General features: G+C 39.5%; 1 protein-coding gene across 15 annotated transcripts in view; it reads right to left on the bottom strand.

Annotated features, from left to right (window-relative positions):
• LOC129762599 (neurexin-1) overlaps positions 1–24,546 on the bottom strand; it is a 257,329-nt gene that overhangs the window by 101,681 nt on the left and 131,102 nt on the right. For all 15 annotated transcript variants that reach the window (XM_055761047.1, XM_055761038.1, XM_055761121.1 and 12 more), the window contains one exon: positions 7,076–7,211. In XM_055761047.1, coding sequence (XP_055617022.1) covers positions 7,076–7,211 — 136 coding nt within the window. The remainder of the gene's footprint in view (positions 1–7,075; positions 7,212–24,546) is intronic.

A 24,546-nucleotide genomic window follows, 5' to 3' on the forward strand; every position in this document is an offset into this window, starting at 1 on the left:
ATTCTATCGAATCGAATTAGTATTCGACTTCATGCGCTGCTAATTGCATATTTTGAAACGTATCGGAAATGCTCCCCAAGGAAAAATATCAAACAAGCAAACCAAATGCGCCCAGCTGACTCGGTATCTGTAATAGCAAAATGTAACTATTGCATATCTTTCTGTTCGTCTCGAATTACATAATAGAGCTCTATACTTACGATTGAAATAAGAACCTAAAGTACTGGTAGTAAAATCTACGATTGGGACTATACCAGTAAGCATCGAGGAGAAAGTTTGCGTCTCGGCGACCGTAAGGTCAGAGCAATTGGCGTTCTCGAATAAGTATGTTCACAAGCCTATCTCGTTCTGGAAAAAAAGAGTTGTTGGTTGGCCCATTTGGTTTTACTTCATTTTAAACAATTTTGCATGTGTAACAATAAGGAAACCTAATAAATTATTACCTATTTTTTGACGTGGGACTACATATTTTATTACTGGTGTCAAATCAAAAAACAGGCGAAAAATATGTAAAATTTTGAACCCCCTATACTTCAAACCATGATCATCATTATTCAAGATAGATATCGCACACAGCGATGCAATTTTGTTCGGTGGAGGCACCGCTTCGATATTCATGCCGTCTAGTGGAGAGTGCTTCTGTATTTTTGCACCATATCATTTCTGCATCTGTTGTTGGGTGTAAGTTCAAAAATTAAAATACCAGAGCGTTTGGATGCAAGGATTTGAGCGTTAAAACTCCGTTACCGGCTTAATGAAGTGGCAGCCGTGGCAACTGTATTGCGACCATAAAATTTTAACGTAGAACTACGTCTTTCATTAAGGGTGCCAAATCAGAAAACAAGTTTCAAGTTTTTATGAAATAAAGTTAACGGTAATAACTTTTTTTGCCGCGAACGGATTTTGAATTTACATCGGAAATTCCCTAAGATTTGTTTGATATGCTATACATTATAATCCCATAGTCTGTTTATGGTTTAAATTAATGAGCATTCCCATTTCCTGATACATTTGTTCTGTCCATTTGTGTGCTTTCCCGAACAGAGCTGTCTATAACGAGCAACTTATCGACGAGCAACGAAGGGGAAATCGTAAGATGTAAAGTCTCCGTGAACAAAGGAAAAGAAGAACGAAGGGGAATATTTGCCTAGAGTATAAACAGTGGATCTCGCTGGGCAAACTTTCATTCTTCGTGAGAAAATCGACTGAACAACATTGTTGCTCGGCGAGCAGGACGGCGAGGGATCGAATGCCTTTCTCAAGGCAATGTTGGTGGAGGAGTAATATTATGGATAAAGTAAAGTTTGAACTGAAGAAGTTTAAAGTATCAAACAAGGAAGGGAGGCAAACTTTCAGTATCGTTCTGTATTCAAAGCAATGAATATCGCTTGTTCTTCCTTGTCATCATATGTCTTCGTTTTGAATTGAGCTGTGGACGCGACCAAATTACTCACACGCTGATGTCTGTAGCATTGCAATCATTGCATCAAACTGACGCCATTGCATTAAAGTTGTGAGATACACGGTAATGCGGTAATGAATCTCTGCTAAGGCAAATATATAACGTTATATTTGCTATGGTGAAGCAGGTGTTAAGGTTGTGCACCAAAAATTATTCAATAAGTTATATTAAGTTATTTTTTTTTTTATTTTTTTTTTATATCTGTATTATAGTGACTTTCAACACTTTTGGCTGGTTCGTCACATTTTACTTCCAATTTTGGAAGAATGTTGGGAGTGAGAATTGAACTCGTGATCTTCAGCGTGAGAGGTATGGATGTTACCACTACGCCAGATCGGCTCCACATATTAAGTTATTAATTTAGTTGGGCTCGCGTGCCAGTTGCAAAATTGCTTTCAACTAGGTTTGCATTTGCGCTAATCTTGATCATAATGAAGCAGTGCTCTACTCTTTTCGATGTTGTTGCGATTAACAGATAGAGTTCATTTCATTTATTTAGTCACCAAGAAAGTAAATGTCCTTCTGAAATGTTGTATGTGATTTGGTTTCGCTTGCCAGTAGCAAAACTTTCTCCACTAAGGAAGACAGCTGCGCATATCTCGAGCATGTATTGGCGATCTAACGTACAAATCTACACCTAGGCGGCGCTGCGGTGAAAGTGATGTAGGTTTTAAATTTTGCCATGTGAGCTTATGGAAGGTTTGTAGTTCTTTCCATAAATTACAATGTTATAATCATAAAAGATTATTTGATTGCGATGAGTTTGTAAGAAATTTAATTCTGCGCAATTTTATATATAACATGTTATTTATTTACCTCTTTCAGTGGTGAAAACTATAAAAATGTTGACAATGGTTGAATTAAAGAAGGAAATTCGAGGGCACAATCAAACACAAGTAGAAAAATGCACGATTCCTGCATGTGAGAACTACCTTGGAAAGCCAGGAAGTAAAATATACGTGATTTGTTTTTGAGTTTTAGGTTACATTAGCATCATTTTCTTAGTTCATAAACAAAATCCAGATGTCTCACGGATCGTTTACGTTTTGCGTTAGATCGCCAATTGTTCTGCGAGCACAAGAATGAGTCATCAATTATCGTCAAATGATTCTAAAATAATATCCGCAGTTATAAACAAGCGATTTGAATTAAACTACAGCGTAGTTCTACGTCAACAATGCGATCGTGTCTTGAACACAACCTCCTATGATTTTTTTTGTCGCGCTTGGAATATTTTTTTCAATATTTATATCAACCAACAATTTTTCAAGGTATCCAGTAATACTTAATTTTTTTTGGGCTGCTAAAAATGTACGATATTAATTTGGGAGACATTTTTATGTAACAAAACCGCGATTTTAGAGCGTCTAACCACTGAACAAGCAGGAAAAAAGATTTCGAATGCTTATAACTCGAACATTCCTTACTTGATCAGAAAGAAGTTTGCATCAATTGATAGAAAATATTTCTACGCATTTCTATCACAATGAACAAAATGTTATTTTTCATGAGATAAACAATTGAATAACTATGAAATGTCAAGCGATATATAAACGCCTTAACTGACTCGTTTTGATTGGCCCGATTTACAGTTTCCCACCATAGACATCAAAATGAATGTACCTGGGGAAATTCACTTTGCAAATACATGCAAGTCGGGGTGAAATGTGTTTCCCTAGCACGAACTGCAAAATCAATGTGCCTGAGGGATTTCACTTTGCAAATATGGGCAAACGGCGAGTACTTTTGTACTCGGTCGGTCAACAAACTTACTTGTAACGAAGAATATAATCTAGATCAATGCACGAATTCATTTTACATGGCAATTGCTCAAACTTTTTACTTAAAAAACAAATATGTTGAATTCAATTGAATTCGAAAATTGTTTCGTTCAATCAATAGTTTAATCAATACAAATAAATGCTTACTAAGCCAGCGGTAGTCCCACGTCAACCTTGCGATTATATCATATGTGTCAACTGATTTTTTTCCGCTCTTTCAATAATTAAATTTTTATCAATGGTAAATATGTGTTATTCCTCATGTAAATCGTCAATATTAAACGAAACATTTGTTTGACTATGTTGATAATGAAGAGTTTTAGTGAAAGTATCTGGAAATGTATCCATAGATGGTTAGGTTAGAGCAGGTTAGGTTTCAGGTACCTAAATAATATGGAGTGAAAATTTTCATTCAAAATATGAACAATTAACAACTGCCATCGGTCCTGCTAATCAGATAGGGAATAATTTGCCACCCTGAACGGTTATCACAACCAGACGTCGACACTGTACATCTGTCATCGCGGATTGAAAACCTGAATTAAAAATGTCCAGAGTCTTTGTAGTTCTGCTCACACTGACAAAATATTATTCATTCCGATTGATATTATTACCCTCCCGGATTTCACTCCAAAATCCCCCCGAATCACATGAAAACAGTACCAAATTTTATCGGAGATCAAACAGAGAGTTCATCCGCCTCCAGCAGGCGGACCGCATCCCATAAATTGACCACTCTGCGTAAACAACGATCAATCCCGGGTCGAATCCAAGAAAATCCCGAGGCGCTTTCCGTCTAGCGCCATCTAGTTTCCAGTCCCTGAAGCGTTGCCTCTCTCTCTCTCTCTCTCTCTCTCTCTCCTTTGGGAAACTTATTGTTGTTTATCTTTTCGGTGGTGCTTGTGTGTACATCGATAACCACCGCAAGCCGTTCATTCTGCCGTACTGCTTCTGGAGTAGGGAATTTTATGGTCTTCCGTACAAGCTCGAACAAATGCCTAACCATCTTTTCTATCGGGAGAAGAACACACACTCACAGTCGATGCTTACAAATTAATGTGAGTCTGCGTTTGTTTCCCAAAAGGACCACCACATGCACCACGTTTCGCCACGCTTCTCATTCGGCCACTCTTATTTTCATGTGAGCTTGTGCAAACGAGCTTTTGTTTGCGCTATGGATTTCTGCCTCATGGCCATAAACATTGACAACGATGATTATGATGGCAATGGCGATGACGACGAGGACGCGGTTTGTGTAAATACTTGAATGCCGCCTGCTAGGATGATTCGCGAGCGGTAGTAAAGGGTGTGTCACATCAAATTGCATCACGGAAAAAACGCTGTAGAAATTTAATTTTTAGGAATTATATCTTCTGCTTTCGCTTATAATCAGATAAGAGTGTATAGATCACGTTGGCCATGCTTCACTGTCAATTTTTCGTAAATTTGGAAAAATGTCGTCGAACGAAAAAGAGCGTCGTGAATTAATCCTGTGCACTCATTTCGAGAATCTGGAGTTGTCACATCGGGACATCGGTAAGATGCTGGGAATCGTCCAATCCACGGTCAGCAGAGTACTAAAACGATACTTCGAGAACCTAACCATCGACCGGAAGGTGAAGAACGGCAAAAATGGATGCTCCGTCAGTGAAAAAGATCACAAGCGCGTAGTTAAGCAGTTTGGACGTGATCCGAGAAGTTCGGTCCGGGATGTCGCCAATAAGCTGAATTTGTCAAGTTCATTCGTCCAGCGGACCAAGCAGCGGGAGGGCCTGCGTACATACAAGGTTCAGAAGGCTCCTAACCGCGACGAAAGGCAAAACATGGTGGGGAAGACGCGAGCCCGGAAGCTGTACACCGAAATACTGACGAAGCCGCATTGCCTGGTAATGGACGACGAAACCTACGTCAAAGCGGACTTTCGTCAGCTGCCGGTCCTGTTGTTCTTCTCCGCAGAGGACAAATTCAGCGTTCCGGAGTAGATTCGCAAGCAGAAACTATCCAAGTTTGCCAAAAAGTAAATGGTGTAGCAAGCGATCTGCTCTTGCGGAAAGCGGAGCGCCCCCTTCGTGATGACCGGCACGGTAAACGGGCAGGTTTACCTTAAGGAGTGCCTACAGAAGCGCTTACTACCACTATTGAAGCAGCACGAGAGCCCGACCATCTTCTGGCCGGATCTCGCTTCGTGCCACTATTCAAAGGACGTGTTGGAGTGGCACGAAGCCAACGGGGTCACCTTCGTGCCAAAGGAAATGAACCCACCCAACGCGCCGGAGCTTCGCCCAATAGAGAAATATTGGGCGATTATGAAGCAGGCCCTCCGGAAGAACCCAAAAGTTGTCAAATCGGAGGCGGACTTCAAGAGAAAATGGATTTCTGTTCAAAAAAAACTACAACCTGACGTTGTACAGAACCTTATGGACGGGGTAAAGAGGAAGGTGCGAGCATACGGGCTTGGGCTCGAAGTATGAATTAAAAGAAAATGCCAAAAGTTGTTTAATAGTTTTTATTTTACTGTCTAAAATTTTCAAAAGGATCGGTCTACTGGGCGAATTTCTACAGCGTTTTTTCCGTGATGCAATTTGATGTGATACACCCTTTAGAATGGAGAACGTACACAAAATGAGTGTGTAATGTGTGTTTACATGTTTCATTGGTGTGATTGTCATTTTTCCGACAGTGTAGCTCTGTTTGCTTTGTGCCGCCACCGGGGCTTACATTTCAATTTGTTGGACCGATGGTGGGAGAAGATCTCCACCCCCGCTTTGTAATGAATTTTAAATTGTAATGGAAGTGGAGAGCGGGATAATACGTCGGCTTAGATTTTGCGATGGGTGGATGAGAGTTATTTAATACACACGAACACATTCCAGAACGACCAAGGACTAGCCTGAAGGACTTTGACTATGAAAATACAGCCAAAGTTCATTTGCTTCCGGCGCTGTCCTTGCTGCCATGTATGTCTGTCGGTTTAGGGATTCTCCATCCTCCGGATACATCGTTTGCACACCTGCTGTGGTCCTCTTCCGAGCAGCCTTCAGCTTTCGGAGGGAATGCATAGAAGCTTAATAATGTTTGCAGAAACAGGAAATTAAGCCCTGTCGTGCAGCTCTCCTTGGCAAGGGATAACAACTGTTCGGCTCTTAGCATATCTCATCCGCTCTCCATGTCTATTTCGATAATTTTCAGGGTCGTTACTATCAAGCAGCGAATGCTGAGATTTATTAACGATTGCATGTCACAAAACGAACCTCATTTTCTACGTATAATTTTCTGGGGAAAATCGAAAATTCATGTCAGTCGGCTTCATCATAACCATACCGAACGAATCAAGTAATCTTCTCTCTCTCTCTCTCTCTCTCTCTGTAGGTTCATTACTTCGCTCATTCGAATTTGATTGAGCCTTTTCTTGGAAACAGGCTGCATCCTCCTCCATTTTGGCAACTTGTGCCCAACAGACGACGACATGATTTGCAATCCACCCCACTGGAACCACCCATGACTCAGCTCGAGTTTGCCCAATCAGAGATCATTTTGTTTCGCACATGTTTGCCCGGCATATATGAATTTCAAATCAAACCCCCTCCACTAATGCTTTCCGACGCCTGTCTCACGTCTTTTGCGCCGGTTGTACTCGGTCGCGAAGGCGAAGGGTGATTGTGGGGGGCAGGACAATGGTGGTAAGACAATGCTGCCGAGCTGTGACAACTGTAAGACGATTCCTATTTGCACAGGAATTTAAATTGTAAATTTGTGCTCCTTCAAACCACGCCATGAACGCAACGCGAACGCGACGCACACACATAGAGACTGAAAGCATGTTGACACTTACCTCGTTCGCAGTGGGGCCCCTCGTACTCGAGATTGCGACACTCGCAGATTGGTCCGGAATCGGTCGATATGCAGATGCCGCCATGCTGGCAGGGGTCGTGCCGCTCGCAGGCGTCCGTTACATTGCTGCGTAATCCCTGCAAAATGGAAGCACGAGAAAAGTGGTTCTTAGTATCGCTTACAGGGACGAGTATTGCGAGTATTCACTTCTTCCCTCCCTCCCGCTATCACACTATTCTGAGGTTGCTGCAGTCTGTTACTTTCAATGGAAATAAGGGATGTTGGTGAAGGAAAACAAGGACCACCCATGGTAAACAATCGTTGGTTGGAGCATATTATGCAGCGTGTTCTGTGCTACGGAATAATGGGGAATGTTTCGACAAGTGAATTCTTTGGAGAGGGTGTTCCATAGAATGACATTATATGATCCATGAATGTTTTTTCAACAGATTAGATTATTGTTCAGGTACCTTTGTCTCTTTCATTTCATTTAGCTTTGGTCCTCCATTGAAATTGATTTTTACGTTTGTGCGAAATTCATTTATTCTATTTATTATTCATTTTTCTGAGTGCAGTAGGTGGTTTTCGCGAAACGTTAAACGAAGGGCCTGATTCTCGAATACACTTCACGGTGGAAACGAAATAAACGGCACGTCATTGAACTACGTTTTACGAGTTAGTGAAGTGTCGAAGATAATAATGAGTTTTCAGGCAGAATGAGCACTTTTCAAATAAAAATTATAGGAGGTTGTGTCCAGGATACGACCGCTTTGTTGACGTAGAACTACACTGTTATTTTATATAAGTCGCTTGTTCATACCTTCGGATATTATTCTATAATGCTGTGAAATTTTCGAAACAACTGCTTAGTAGAATAATCTCTGAAATGGTTTTTCATCGTAAAATCAGTTGACGATAATTGATTGATGATTCATTCTTGCCCTCGCAAAGCAATACACTAGCTGATCGTATGTCGCAATTTATGTCATGTCAATTCATTGAAAATTTACCTCGAACGCTATTCCGGTGGCCTTTTTCGCAATTGACATAGACTCGGCTACAGTCGATTATATACATGTTACACCAGCACCATTATTCCACATCTCACAACTACATCAATACATCTTTGGCACCGAATGGAAACAACAACAATGACAACACTTGCAAGTATCAAATATCATGCTACATGTTATTTAGTATTGCCTCACAGCAATCGCACCTCTAAGCATCGTTCGTACAACGTAAACCAAGCGCCAAACAAGCGTTCGTCATAGTATGCATACAGAATCATACATTGGTGGCTTAAAACTACTAGGAATACAAATACAATCATCATTTTGCGCTATTCTCAAAAGAAACGCTTTTGTTAATATTACTGGCCTCAAAAAAAGTTGCATTACTTCTTCATGTTCGAGAGAAGCGCAGCTGTCACCCTTAGTGGAGGAATTTTTGCTACTGGTAAGCGAAACCTAATCACATACAAAATTCCAGAACGACATTTACTTTCTTGGTGACTAAACAAGCGAAATAAACTCTTTTTGTTAATATCAACAACCTCGAAAACAGTAGAAATGCTTCGTTATGATTAATATTAGCGCAAATACAATCCTAGTTGAAGGCAGTTTTGTGACTGGCACGCGAACCTAAATAACTTATAACATTCCAGTAAGACATTTAAGATGCTTGGTATTCCCCAAATATTTTTTTCGGAGCATAACCTTAACGCCTGCTACGTCATAACGTCAGTTTAATGAATTGATGCATTCTCAAAGGCACCAAAGAAGCCGTTTACATTCTCGACCGACGCGCCGAAATCGCATATTTTGCTGTTGTTCGATGCGGTGTCACACTCGCGAAGGCTCGGTTCAGTGCGCGCGCTTTTCACTACACCAACATCGCCTGCATCAGTAGATGACGCTTGCCTCGAAATTTTATTGCCCCTGGCAATGCGTTCGTTTTTTGCAGTGCTAGAGTCTGCCTCCCTCTTCTTCTTGCTCATCACGCACTACGCGAGACGTCTAATTTATGACGCGGGAAGAAACACACACGATACGAATAACGAACAGAAAAAGCAAACGACGATATCCAAGTTGGATTACCGCTGGTGAGGTCCAATCTTAGATCGAAGCGCAGCGAAAGCAAAGTGAACTGGATTGCTCAACAGTCCGATGCCGAGTGAAAGTTTGCCTCAGCGAGATCCACTGTTTATATTCAAGGCAAATATTCCCCTTCATTCTTCTACTTTTCCTTTGTTCACGGCGACTTCAAATCCTACGATTTCCCCTTCGTTGGTCGTCGATAAGTCGACCTCGTTATTGACAGCTCTGTTCGGGAAAGCACACAAATGGACAGAACAAATGTATGGAAAAATGGAAACGCCTAAAGTTTTCATGAATTTTAACCATTTACAAACCAGGGGATTCTAATGTATAGCATATTAAACAAATCTTAGGGGATTTCCGATTCGTTTAGTATGTAAATCGCTAAAATCCGTTCGCGGCAAAAATAGTTATTAACGTTAACTTTATTTCATAAAAACGTGACCTGTTTTCTGATTTGACACCCTTAATGAAAGACGTAGTTCTACGTCAAAAATAAATTATGAAAATTAAATTCTTCGTATCAAACTGGTATTCAATGTGATGTGAGTGGAATAGTGAGTACTTCATTTGATATAATAATATCATATAAAAATTTAATCTGAAGATAATTTGATATTATAATGATAAGTTTAGTAGGAATCTAATCTCGTATCCAGATGTCGACACCGTACCGTTGTCATCGCGGATACGTTTCATTCCGTTTCCATCGTGAAGTGTATTCGAAGTGTATTCGAGAATCAAGTTCGAAATGAAGTGTATCCGCGATGACAACGCGGATCGCGGTGTCGACATCTGTACACTAGAAGAAAACATTCGTAACCAGAGCTACCAAATCTTTAGTAAACGAAACGTTGGTAGAATGTACAAAGTTTTAGTACATATTACCAAAACATCGTAACGCAAATGTCAAATACAATATACATCCTTACGAAAGATCGGTATATTTTACTTGATAACATTAGTAGTTTGTTGTCATATTTGAGCAACTGTGAAGTGCACAGATAGCAGTTGTTATTTCTATTGTGGAAGCGATGCAATTCGAAGGTAAGCTTTTTGTAACAATTTTGTAACAAATATATAATTGAAAACATATAAGAATCACATTCTTCTTAATGCGTCGGAAAGAAATGAAGATTTGATTCGATGTATTGAATGTGGCAAGAATTTCATCATAGTTAACCTCTCTTCTTTCTTTCAGATTTTGTGCATTGAACTGTTTCGTAATCAAAAAGTGCTGCTCTATTCCAATTTGTTCTGAAGCTGTTAGCTGTTTCCCGAGAAGCTTGGCCGTAATGTTGCTTTGAACCCCAGTTAGAATATGGACAACAAATACACTGTAGATATTATGGAATGATCACAGCTCAGGATGGGATGCAACAATTAATTTGTGTAGCATGATGCAAAACATGGCGAACTACTTTGAGTAGAATACAAATAGGAAACCAAGTGGGAGTGGATCCGGAGAACATTTATTTACCGAAGCGATGCAACGAAGTTAAACATGATATATAACAAATCATCAAGTTAAAGGTGAAGGGTGTGTCACATCAAATTGCATCACGGAAAAAACGCTGTAGAAATTCGCCCAGTAGACCGATCCTTTTGAAAATTTTAGACAGTAAAATAAAAACTATTAAACAACTTTTGGCATTTTCTTTTTATTCATACTTCGAGCCCAAGCCCGTATGCTCGCACCTTCCTCTTTACCCCGTCCATACGGTTCTGTACAACGTCAGGTTGTAGTTTTTTTTGAACAGAAATCCATTTTCTCTTGAAGTCCGCCTCCGATTTGACAACTTTTGGGTTCTTCCGGAGGGCCTGCTTCATAATCGCCCAATATTTCCCTATTGGACGAAGTTCCGGCGCGTTGGGCGGGTTCATTTCCTTTGGCACGAAGGTGACCCCGTTGGCTTCGTACCACTCCAACACGTCCTTTGAATAGTGGCACGAAGCGAGATCCGGCCAGAAGATGGTCGGGCCCTCGTGCTGCTTCAATAGTGGTAGTAAGCGCTTCTGTAGGCACTCCTTAAGGTAAACCTGCCCGTTTACCGTGCCAGTCATCACGAAGGGGGCGCTCCGCTTTCCGCAAGAGCAGATCGCTTGCCACACCATGTACTTTTTGGCAAACTTGGATAGTTTCTGCTTGCGAATCTCCTCCGGAACGCTGAATTTGTCCTCTGCGGAGAAGAACAACAGGACCGGCAGCTGACGAAAGTCCGCTTTGACGTAGGTTTCGTCGTCCATTACCAGGCAATGCGGCTTCGTCAGCATTTCGGTATACAACTTCCGGGCTCGCGTCTTCCCCACCATGTTTTGTCTTTCGTCGCGGTTAGGAGCCTTCTGAACCTTGTATGTACGCAGGCCCTCCCGCTGCTTGGTCCGCTGGACGAATGAACTTGACAAATTCAGCTTATTGGCGACATCCCGGACCGAACTTCTCCGATCACGTCTAAACTGCTTAACTACGCGCTTGTGATCTTTTTCACTGACGGAGCATCCATTTTTGCCGTTCTTCACCTTCCGGTCGATGGTTAGGTTCTCGAAGTATCGTTTTAGTACTCTGCTGACCGTGGATTGGACGATTCCCAGCATCTTACCGATGTCCCGATGTGACAACTCCGGATTCTCGAAATGAGTGCACAGGATTAATTCACGACGCTCTTTTTCGTTTGACGACATTTTTCCAAATTTACGAAAAATTGACAGTGAAGCATGGCTAACGTGATCCATACACTCTTATCTGATTATAAGCGAAAGCTGAAGATATAATTCCTAAAAATTAAATTTCTACAGCGTTTTTTCCGTGATGCAATTTGATATGACACACCCTTTAAATCTGGATGAAATCACCAACTTGGAGGTCAAACTATCGAAGTGTGTTTTCTTGGTGGTTCTACTCGCTACAGAAAAGACGCTACTTGTACGAGCCTTTATTGAGGAAGGAGGTGTTTCATTTTTCATACCAGTGAACCAGAATTGGCTGGATGTTCGAAGTGTCAAGTATTTGTCTAATATCTTTAATTGTTGCTTTCAAGGCGGATGAAATAAACTAGTGTCGAACTAATTGTCCAATAGATGCTGCAAATGTAAGTAAAGCTTTAAACATACAAAATCTAGCCAGTGAATCGACATAGAATCTCCAACAGTTGATAAAACGAAGGAGTTGAATTATGGACATCACATTAACGCAATGTTATTGTCGTTAAATCTATAAGGGAGATCACGATCGAAGCAATCGAAAAGGTGTGTCCCACAAAACAATCCAATATATATGAAAATAATTGAAGAAATGAGTAGCAAATTTCCGAAGACTACGCGAATCCCTTCGCCCATAGATTATGAAACTACTGGCATATAAGCACCTCTTCAGACAGCACCTGCAACAGAAATTCAACGCAGATGTCCCATCTCAATCTACCAATCACTCAGCAGTAAAATACTTCGAGCGTAAAAGCTCATCCACTCTCAAATTATGACTCCAAAGGAAAGAAGAGTTTCGGACCGCCGCCATCCAGTACATTTGCATTGAGTTTTTTTAGGTTGAACATTTTGCATGTTCAAAATTTATTTGATGGAAATAAATCAATAAAACAAACATTTCACGCGTAGAATGTACGAATAATTAGTACGGTAGAAAATGACTAACGAATTGGTACTATTTACTAAAAAAGTAGTAATATGTACTAATAATTCCTCTCAGTGTATCATGTATGCACTTGTCTAAATTCCAACCTGAGTGTACATGAGCTGTCAGTTAGAAAACAGAAATAACGAAACCATAAGTCGCGTACTTTTATCGCTCGAATTATAGTCATTATTTGTAATGAATAATGTTGAATAAACGTTACAACTTGTATGTTCTCCAAATCGCGTTATTACTAAGAGTCGGGAAACCACCCACTTATGCAACAATCTGGATACGAAATTAGTTTCTAAGAAGGCTTACTACTGTTTATCAGATTAGTTGGCCCGAAGGCTTTTATTTGATACTCGAAGCACGTTTTCCTTAAGGAGGCCGTACACTGTTTGCCCGGAGGTCAAATATTTGATATTTTTTGTCAGATAAGGTTTGATTTGATATTTGTACAAACACTATTTTGTTTGCCACTCTTCAATTTTCAACAGTGATAAACAATGTCAAACACCGAACATGGAAAAAATCCGCTGAAATATTCAAGGTAACCTAACCATGTACCGACAGGTTCGAAGAACAGAATGAAAAAATATTTTAGACATCCAATAATTGAATATTTGCTTGTCGTGTTTTGTGTAGAATATATTTGATCAGTACACGTTGACCAAATTTTATCTGTCAAAAAGAGTCAAATATTTGGCTTCGGTCAAACAGTGTATGAGCACCCTTACCCTAACTTAAGCTATTCTCTATACACTTTTCCGATATTCCCACTAAAATTTATCATTATAATATAAAATTATCTTCAGATACAATTTTTGTAAGAGATTATTGTATCACATGAAGAAAACAAAGTTTTTCATTCACATTGAACACTAATTTGATACGGAGAAGTTATTTTTTATTCATAATTTCTATTTGAAAAATGGTTATTCTGCCAGAAATCCCATTATCATCTTTGACGCTTCACTAACTCGTAAAACGAAGTTCAATAACGTGTCGGCCGTTTCGTTTTCATCGTAAAATGTATACGGGAATAATAAGGGAATTTTTAGTTTACTTTGCTGTCTCCACATTAAAATTTTTGGCATACAAAAATAACAGGAAAATACTAATTGTTTAAAATATGCGACATTCGGTTGAAAAATTAATATAAAAAAATGGTACAGCTCAAAAAACCTAAACCCAGAACATGCAGGAAAAAATGAAAGATTCCGAATGCTTATAACTCGAACATTTCATAATAGATCGGAAAGATGTTTGCATCAATTGATAGGAAACAATTCTACGCGTCTATCACAATTAATAAAATGTTATTTCCCACGAGATAAACAATTCAACAACTGTAGAATGTCAAGCGTTATCTAAACGCACTAACTGCCAAGTTTTGATTGGCCCGATATACGGTTTCCCCAACACAGACTTCAATATCAATGTACCTGTGGGAATCCACTTTGCAAATACATGCAAGTAGGGGGTATTTTTGTTCACACCAAAATTTGTTTCCCTAACACTAGAAGATCAATGTGCCTGGAAGAATCCGCTTTGCCAATATGTGCAAGTCGAGGGTATTTTTGTTTCCACCAAAATGTTTTTTTCCCGAAGATGGATTTCAAAACAAAGTTGCCGGATGGAATCCGCTTTGCAAATATATGCAAGTTGAGAGTACTTTTGTACTCGCTAGTTTTTGTGCAAACCGGAATATGTTGCCCTAAAATGTACCTCTAACCTGAGAAGCCTTGGAAAATTGTCATTTCAGATACTGGAGATGAATGAATTTTCGCGGTTCGAGAACTACGTAAGCATGAGAGATGCAATAATTTCAGAGGAAAATGTGAAATTCAATGAACGTTTGACAATTCTTCCGTTCACATATTTTGGTAGTCCTAGGCATCATATCAAACGTAAAAGGACGAGCATCAAATTTACCTGTAACGAAGGACATAATCTATTACAATGCATGCATTGATCTTACATGGCAACTGTTCAAACTTTTTAAATATGTTGGATTTAATTGAATTCGAAAATTGGTTCGTTCGATCGATAATTTAATCAATACGTCAACCACGCAGCTATGTCATAGATATAACCCATCCATTTTTTTTCAAATTGAAAACAAACTGACAACAATAACACATGCAAATGTCATATAATATGGATTTCGTATGAAACAATAGTACAAACCATCCGTAATGTAAATTAATAAAATGTATAGATTAAACATTATATTTTTATGGTTTTGATTTTATGATTTTTCTATTGATAGAAAATACAGTATATCATATTAAAACGTGATTCAATATTGAAATGGAATTCCCATTTCATTAATATAATACGGTTATCTACCGTATTATATTAATTAAAATCACTACAGTTATTTTGATTTATGATCCTCCGGACGGAACAGACAAAGTTTCATTTGAACAATTCATTTGAAAGCCGCTCAAAGCTTACTTGTCACGCTATATTACCCTCATCGTCGATAATTGCAATAGAATCGTTATGAATATTTCATCACCCGGAAAATTCCATTGAATATTTACCCATCTCCGTTGAAAATCCCACAGACAATATCCTGCCCGTGTCAATTGAAATTGAAATCATAATTGAACAACATATATCGCAAACACACTCTTCTCACTCGAATTCGGAGCCATGTGAAGCCGGAACAGTTTTCATTTTTTTTATCAATCTTCTCGATCGGTTTCACCAGAGAACAATTAATTTTCCAACGTTCCTCACAAACCGCCACCGCCACTTTGGAGAATTGCCTTCCTGGTGCGATGGACACAGGTGGTGAGTGCACAAAAGGAGTGCAATAAATTATTGATTGAAGTAATCAATAAATTGGTTTATCTCGGTATTTGCTACTGATGCAGCATCATCTTCCGAAATGGTGGTTGGTGAAATACCGAGACACCGGTGAAGCCGAACGTGAGTTATTGTACGACGACTCAGCCAATCAGCCAATGGTGGGCTTTTAAAAGATAAATACGAGGATACGGTCGATTTTGAACAGTTTCACTTTACGAGCCAAGATACCATACTAATCTTCTCCTAATGCGGCCGGATAAGGTGTCGTGCACAAATAACGTAACGCGATAAGGGTGTGGAGGTGGGTCGAGGATGCGTTACTTTCTGTGTATTAGAGATAGAAAATTGCGTTACGTAGGGTCCAAAATCCGGATTTTTAGCGTTACGTTATTTGTGCACGACGCCTAAGAAGTCAGTCAGCGAGGTCGGCGACTGCTTCTCGTTCTGCACTTCGGTCCAATTTAACTTGAGTACTACCCGGAAAACCATGTCTTCTTTTTCAACTCAACGGGGGTGGAAGAGACCATGATATTTTCCAACGAGGTAAATGTCAGCGTTTGAACTTTTTTCTCTTTCAAAAACATCACAAACAACCAATCCACAAAAGAAAGGCTGAGAAAAATTGATATAATGATCACACAAAAAAAAATCTCTGTCGAGGAAAGCGAAACTTTCCCGTTGTAATCATCGGTTGGTTTGCATCAGTTTTAGAAGATGGCGAGCACCTGCGCATATAAGGAGGAGACGACGAGGGGAGGTTCACAAAATGTAAAAATATGGTACACAAACTCGCATGCTGGAAGAGGGGTGTGTGGGACGAGTTTTAAAACTGCTCTCGAGAGACTGATTAAAATGTTTTCAATTGTGGGTTGTATTGCGAAGTCGTCGAGGCGCAAAGAATCGATCATCCAAATGATCGATAGTTTTGAAAAACCTATTGATGCCTTGCTTGAAATATGTGAGAAAAAAAATATGATAAGGAAACGATTGTCCCCCCTATTATACTCAGAGAAATCTATCTGTCTATCTATCTAAACAGTGTCGGATAAAACATTAAGACCACTCTAATGCAAAAATTCAAATTAATTTTAAATGTTGATTCAAATATAGTGTATGTGAAACCTAACGGCGAGCACTTATACTACTATCATAACTTTGAAAACCGCAAGTTAAACGCAATTAAAGCAACCCATTTTAGCAAGACGCACTGATAGCTGTCAAAAGTTGAAAATCGTGCGACAAAACTTAAGACCAGTTTCTCGTTTCGGCTGAATCGAATCCTGATAAGTATTTATCATGCAACCAAGAAGTATGTAAGGTTTCAATTTTCGAATTCTAGTTGCAGTCAACAAAAAAAGGGTCGTGCCCATATTCGCACGGAAACTCAGTGGATGATCATCCGCAAAATTTCCAGGGCAGGCAGGTGCCCAAGGAAAACAACTGCGAAGGATGACTCTGCCATACAGCGAACCTCCAAGAGAGTTCCCTACAAGGCCTCGAAAAAGATCCAGAACGAACCAGCGGCGGCTGTTGGAGCAGGGGCTAGGCGATGAAAATCCCCGGTAGGTCCCGATGCTGACGCCGAAGCATCTGAAGGCGCGGCGGAAGATCACGAAAGACCACTTCGATTGGATCGGTCCGGAGAAGAAAATGCAGTGGCGGAATATACTGTGGTTGGATGAGACGAAGGTAATCCTCATTGGCTTGGACGGAAAAACTTGGATCCATCGCCCAATAGGTTGCGCTTACATGACACAGTATACCACGAAGACCTTCAAGGGATCATTATGGGGTGGGGATGCTTCGCCTGGTACGGGGTTGGCCTCCTGTGATGGGTGGATAAGATTATGGATCTGTACCTCTACGCTCAAACCTTAAGGGATGTTATGCTGCCACACGCCGAGTGGGAGATGCCCTGAAAGGGCAGTTCATGTAGGGTAACGATCAGAAGCACGGATAGAGAACCTATAGAACCTATGGGTGATCGTGACAATGTTGGTGTAAAAGCTTTCCACGGCATAAATTTTCTTGTTTTTATTTTTTTACCATGGATTTTAGAACCGGTCTTAATTTTTGTCGGGTCAATTTAGTTGGCAAGCATGCTTCAAACCCATTTTTAATGAATGACTGTTGTTTTAAATACATATGTTATAATTTTTGTTCGAAATAATAAATTATTTTTTGGGGACTGCGGCCATCTTGGATTTCGATTTTTAATGATCTACTGTGTTCTACTTTTTGAGCACTTTCAGTTGATCCCTTATTGATTGGGTTTTGAGAAGAATATATGTATCACCATTTTGTTGTGGTGGTCATTTTGGATATGTTTTTTCATAAATAACTGTGTTCTACTAGTCAATCCATTCTATTTGATACCTGTAAATAACCGGGCTCCGTGGAGTACACAATTTTGCTCCGGAACGCGGAAACGTATCTTGCTTCTGCTGTGGCTGGAACAAGGAAGGGGACGTTTGGATTTGTATTTTTCATGTAATAACTATATTCTACTAATCAAGCTCTTTCATTTGATACCCATATTGATAGAATTTTGAAAAAACATATGGCGCCAAAATGCAATAAATACTTGAATTAATAAAAACTTTTTTACCAAACGTAATTCCATTTAGTCCCACTACCTATGATTCACCCGTTAATAAGTTTTATAAAAATCAATAAATAATTTCTCTCAAAAAATGCTGCTGACAATATGTGTCAGGAATTGAGAGCAAAAGTGTCCGGATTTAAAATCACGGCTTAATGAACAAAAAAATCAAATTTTGAACAAATATAACATGATTCTTTGGAATTCTATGATTCATAAATTACATGGACGTCTTCTAGTTCTACAGGAACGGTACTTTTCATACTATGATTTGTCAATATTTTTTAATAGTTGAAGTTATTATCGTAAGCTCTTAAGTGTCCGGATTTCGATGCATTACTATATATGATTGAACTACACGGACGAATTGTTGATACTGAGTACGCTACGTACATTGGAAATGATGACACATATCTCGTGTAATCATTTTCGTGAATTGAAGCATTGTTTCCGGGTTAGAACTTTTGTCAAAATGCAGCGCATCTCAAACCGAATGCCAAGAAAATATTTTTCAGCGGTGAGAGCTGCGTTCTTGGGTGGAAAACTGAAGATGAAACTATGTTCCACTAACTCAATTCGGTTCGGATTTTCTGTTGCCGTTCCGTGTAGCCGTTGGTGTGTTATTTTTGGAAGCATTGGAAATGTTACTTTGCAAGAGATACTGAAATACTACTTGGATATTCAGTAAGTTCTGTGTTTCAGTGTCACTCTAGAAAACGACCAACATCAGTACATTTTCATTCTTAGAGTTGATTTGAAAATCTTTTCAAATTCACGATTGCTTCGCGAAACGTCCCAATAGATTACAGTAGATTACTGTAGATTATTACGTACTAATAGATTACCATAGATTACTTCTTATAAAAAACCAAGTGTATTGCTAAATTGAAATGCTTAGAGCTTCTGGTAGACAAATATGCTAGAAATCTTTGGTTGCGTTTTTCTCAGTTGCTAAATTTGGAACATGGGACAACTATGAGTAGAACGGCAGTAAAGTAAAACGAAAACTTGGTTTTTGTTACAAAAAAGTAGTTACACCATTAATGGATACTTTATTGTTTACCCAGCGTGAACTCAAACCAACGAACTTAGAGTTATCAGGTATGCTAGAAAGGTCCCCACGTTAGTATTAGAAAACCGCATTCTAAACAAAATTTTAGTTCACTTAGTCTCCGAGTTCAATTTTGTGGAAAAACATACAGAAAAACGGGTTTATATCAAGAAAATTCACAATTTTATATGTGTGAGTAATTTTCGTGTACGATACCAAAAAATCAAGCTCATCTGTAGTTCAACTCAAACATCGACAAGACGAATTTATTCATAGTCCGCTGACTATCCTCAGTTAAATGATTATAGTTGTGATTATAGACCAAAGAGGAGCGCTCTCGTCGAGGATGATGGAGTAGGTGGCCGAATTTAAGTTTCTCTTCGCTACACAGAGGAGATGGACATCATTGTCCGAACACCATTCCTATTATTTTATCGATGTTATCGTCGACCTTTTCATTCAATCTTCCTTGTTGTCCTTGACGTGCCAAATCATTCATCTCTTCTCGGCCATCTTTGAAAGCCTTATACTGTTTATAATGTTTATCGGGATTTTTTTAGATTTAGATGATTTAGATTTTTAAATTCCCGGTACACTTGATAGAATGCAGTTTTCGCAATAAATGAAATGAGAACACGACATGTGTCTAATTTGCTTCTCCATAAAATTCGCTGTTTTGTTTTTTGGGAAAAAATATGTGTTTTAATTGTTTTCCAGATAGGGGTAGTGGGGGCAAAGTGGTCACCTGCTTGTTTGATAGTATTACTATTGACTATTACACCGTATTGATAGGCACCTTATGTTTGAAGAATTTATTGAATTTTGAGTCACCCTGTACTGCAGTAGAGCTGTCGCATGTCGAAATATAAATAAAAACAGAAATTGCTCTCTCGACAGCCATTCGGGCGTAGTGCGCATGGTATCTAAGGAATGTCTCGTGAAATTTAGTTTACTCAATCTGATATATTGGACAAATCATCAGTTTGGACGACTGTTCACATAATCTAGGAGAGGTGAACATATATTTTGTTCAATCTCAGCGATTAATTAGCATAGAAATTACTTTGATGTTTGGGGGCAAAGTGGTCATAGGTCCATAACAACTTACAATGTTCTGTTTACTAAAGCTAATATACCTCATCATATTCTGCTCTTGAAGAGGTTCCTTTTGTGGCTTTGACCCTGGAAAAATATGTCAATCCAACTAAATCAAGTCTCATTATCCGGAACGTTATGTGTTTCTTACAAAGTTTTTGTATGCATGAGATAATTTGAATTGAGACTCTAGGTGAGTAGACCAAGCTTATTTCATACATGTACCTACTATATCGAATATGATTTAAACAAATTAGGATAAAAAACGCTTAAATCTATCCCATTTAGCTTGATATGTGCGAGTGACCACCTTGCGCCCACTAGGTGACCACTTTACCTCCAAGCGAAAAAAAAGTTCTATTTTTCACCTTTTTTTCTAATGATGAAAGATGTACTATTTTGTCTTTTTATAGTAAAAGACGTATGCTATCTTGAACAACAATGAGTTGAGCTATAATATTCTTAGAAAAACGGGAATTGTAGCGGTATGTGGATGCTGGAAATGGACATATTCCTTAAGGTGACCACTATGCCCCCACTTCCCCTACAGAGATTTTATGATTTGAGATTTGGTAAAATGGCTACGCTGCATTTGTAATGATGTGAAATACATTTGAAAATGATGGAGACACATGGTGAAGTGTGTGAAATGATGGAATCGCTTTCTTTTTAATTTTAAAGGAAGTGTGTTATTTATTATTTGTCGTATTGACACATGGTTAGTAATAGCATATTTATGGTACGATTAAAGATATTAATGAATCGAACAATAATACGCCGTCTACTGATAGAATGCCGTGTTCATGTTCGTACTGCACACAGATTCTGTCCCGGATAAAATTAAAGTGACCCTTTTTCGTCTTAATTAATACTTTTTTCACAACCATTGGACAGTGCCACCTAGCGTCTAGTTGGCTATTGATCTCGCTAACACGGGAACAAGTAAAAGGACGGCACTCTCTAAACAAGTTTCAGCCAAGCCACTAGCGCAAGATTTTCAGATATTTTCCTGCGCCTTTTTTTCCTACACTCACTAAGCTCGGGTATTGTGAACACAAACAGAAAAAAAAACTTTTCCCTGACCCAGTAGCACCAGCACACGGACACGGGATGTGAATTCAAAATTGAATTACTTTCACTCGGTCGCACCACTTCCGGCGTCTTTTTTTCTTCCATGCTTCCCACATTGGGAAATACAAATCCGACGGGAAGACCGCCGCTAGTTATTGCTTTTCAATACGTGTACTATCCTCGATTGGGATATGGCAGCACTCGGATGTGTGTATGTGTGTGTGTGTGTGTGCGTGCGCTTCCGGCTCTTGTAAATCCTCGTCGTTCTTGTGTATCCTTCGTGTCTCGCCATTGTTCGTTGGCTGGTTCCATGAGCAGGCAAACCAAAATGCATCTATTAATAATGATGCATCTGGCTTTCTTTAGAGCACCTCTAAATTGCGGCCGCTGTGGTCTTTTGTGGCTCGAACCGGGATTGCAATAACAATCAGTTACGGGTTTGTTGCGAAATTTCAAAAAGCTCCAAACATCAACCATAAAATCGAGTTTGGTTACTGCCGTACGAGGTATTAAGTGCTCCACTGGAAGCTTTAATTGCAAATTGAATTTGCTTCTGTCTCAAGAAAGAATCCAGCGGATTACGGGTGGACATGCCAGACACAGTAGAGCTCTTGACCGGTCAAGAGATTCGCTGGGAAAACGTAGACAGGCTCTCAATGAAGCATCTGCCGAACCCGACAGAAAGTGGCGAAGAATAGATGCCGTAAACCAAATCAAAGCGAGCAATGCCACATGCTGCTTTTCCCCCGTTACTATCCCACACGAAATGATCATTCATAGTTCAAGTGTTCGAGTGAAGGGAGGTTATCAGTGTGAGACTTTTTTCCACCCTCTGTCTGCCAGCCAGGATTCTCGTCGGAGTGCATCGCACAGGGCTTGCTTTGGAACCGTTTGCATCCGATGTTCAGCTACCGCCGTTGTCGTTGACACTCGTACATTAATTACGTAAACTACTTTAGCCTCATTAAGATGATGGGGGGTTTTATATTAAATTTTATGCTGCCGCCAACACCACCGCCATCACCACGACCACTTTGGTGCTCAGCTGGCGGCGATGGGCGCCGTCATGGCAAAGTCATTCCCAACGGCGCGGGAGGCCACAAGAGATTGAACTTCTTCGCTCACAGACTTTCTTTTGGTGCTCCTTAGCTTATGGACTTTCTTCCCTTCAAGCGCGTAAGCGTGCGAAATCGAGTAAAGATGTGGACCAAAAAATAACTCCCGACAGCAGAAGCGAAATAAAGAAGGCGGAGGCAGCAGCAGCAAAGAAATGGTAATAGCTTCTCGCACCGTCTGCCCGCGCTGGTGCTTCTTCCCCGAACGAGGATAATCTTATTAAATTAAATTTTTAAATTGCCGCGGCAAACTGTCGCTGAAAACATGGCCACCGAAGGTCTAAAATGGTAGCATCAGTTTCGAAAATGGCGCCTGCTAATGGAGTAATTGCTCGAAGATTTTTGTGATATGTACTCGGTAGCGCGACGGAAATTGGACTGATCCGAGAGAGAAGTTTTGATTTCTGCTTGTACCGAAATTGTGAAAATTTTTGGGGAGGATCTATTCGACCACATAGCGAATACATACAATGATGTGACCCAGTGCGCAATCTGGATATCAATTAGTGATACATTCTAATATATATTCCGGGAATTTATAATTTTAAATCTTCCCGCTGAACTTTTTTTTAAGTTGGTACTACTGCAGTGGTCTTAATGTCAATTTCGAGCGCTATCTGTCATCTAGTTCATCTACAGCAACGGTATTCAACCTTTTTTTTTCAGATGGGTCAAAAACACGTGTTAGTCATCGTGCCACGGGCTGCAAAAGAATAAGGCTGGTGTCCAAAACACGATTGCATTGTGAACATAGAAATCATGAACGGCGAAAAACGAACATTATAGTAATTCAAGAATGAAACTTTTCTGTTCAAATATTTGTTGGCACTGACAAGGGTCATTGAATGGATTCTTTCATTGTGGTATAGGTTTCATTGTTTGCGAATGTTTCGCAATCAATGAAACATAAATTTGAGCAGATTTTCAAATTAGCTAAGAATTAACATGTACTGTTGATTGCTCGCTGTCTGGAGCGAAACTGAAACACTGAACTTACTGGATATCCAATTAGTTTTTCAATGTCTCTTAGCAAAATTTTATTTTCAATTTTCAGAACGGCAACAGAAAACCGAATTGTGTGTGTGGTGGGATGGCGGCGTCGACAGCAACTGTTGCGGAACAAATTGTCACCTTCAGTTTTCCACCCAAAGAACGCAGCTCTCACTGCTGAAAATAACTTCTTCACATTCGGTTTCAAATGTCACCAATAAGTTCTTAGATATAAAAAATTCGTAGGAACACAAATGTCATCAGTCAGTTCGTGGTTCTGAGATCTAATCTCAAAGTTTTCTAGCCCAGATGCTTGAAGCGTTTCAATTGAGCAATACACCGGGTTTTTCATAAGCAGTACACTATTGTTTGATGAAATGTGAAAAGTTATCCTTACTGAAATCATCAAGCTTGATTACTGGTTCAAAAATTCATGTTGAGACAGTTATACCTAGAACATCAACATGGAACGATTGAACTTCATTTTGTGTTTTGGAATACTGGAAACAAACAATAAGTTTTTTGGGCGTGACCGGGAGTGACCTGCAACACAACCCTTTTGCAGAATATAAATCTCGTTCTTCCAAACCAGAAATGAGTGTAGCCCTGCTGGAAGCTTGACATAAAATTCTTGTACATTCATTTATTATGGTGGGACAGTTATCCTTGGAATATCAACGTGAGAGAATTGAGCTTGATGTTGTTTTTTCAAAATCTGGGAACAGCCAATAATTTTTTTTGTGTACTTAGGAAGATTAGGCATAAAAACATCGTTTTCTGAAGAAAAATGAAAATTGTCAAAAAGTAACATGGGACATCTATGCGTAGAACGGCAGTAATGTAAGTGTCGCATGAGCTGATACAGCTTTGCGTAGATTCGCCAATCCGCGTTGACGGCATTGAGCTTCGTTTACTAGTTTAGTATTAAATTAGTGTTCTATTTCTTACGTTGGTCCCTGCGGATCAATAGGGGACTTTTATAAAAATCATTTTCCAAT

This window comes from Toxorhynchites rutilus, chromosome 1, assembly GCF_029784135.1.
Source record: "Toxorhynchites rutilus septentrionalis strain SRP chromosome 1, ASM2978413v1, whole genome shotgun sequence".
Classification (NCBI taxonomy): Eukaryota; Metazoa; Arthropoda; class Insecta; order Diptera; family Culicidae; genus Toxorhynchites; species Toxorhynchites rutilus.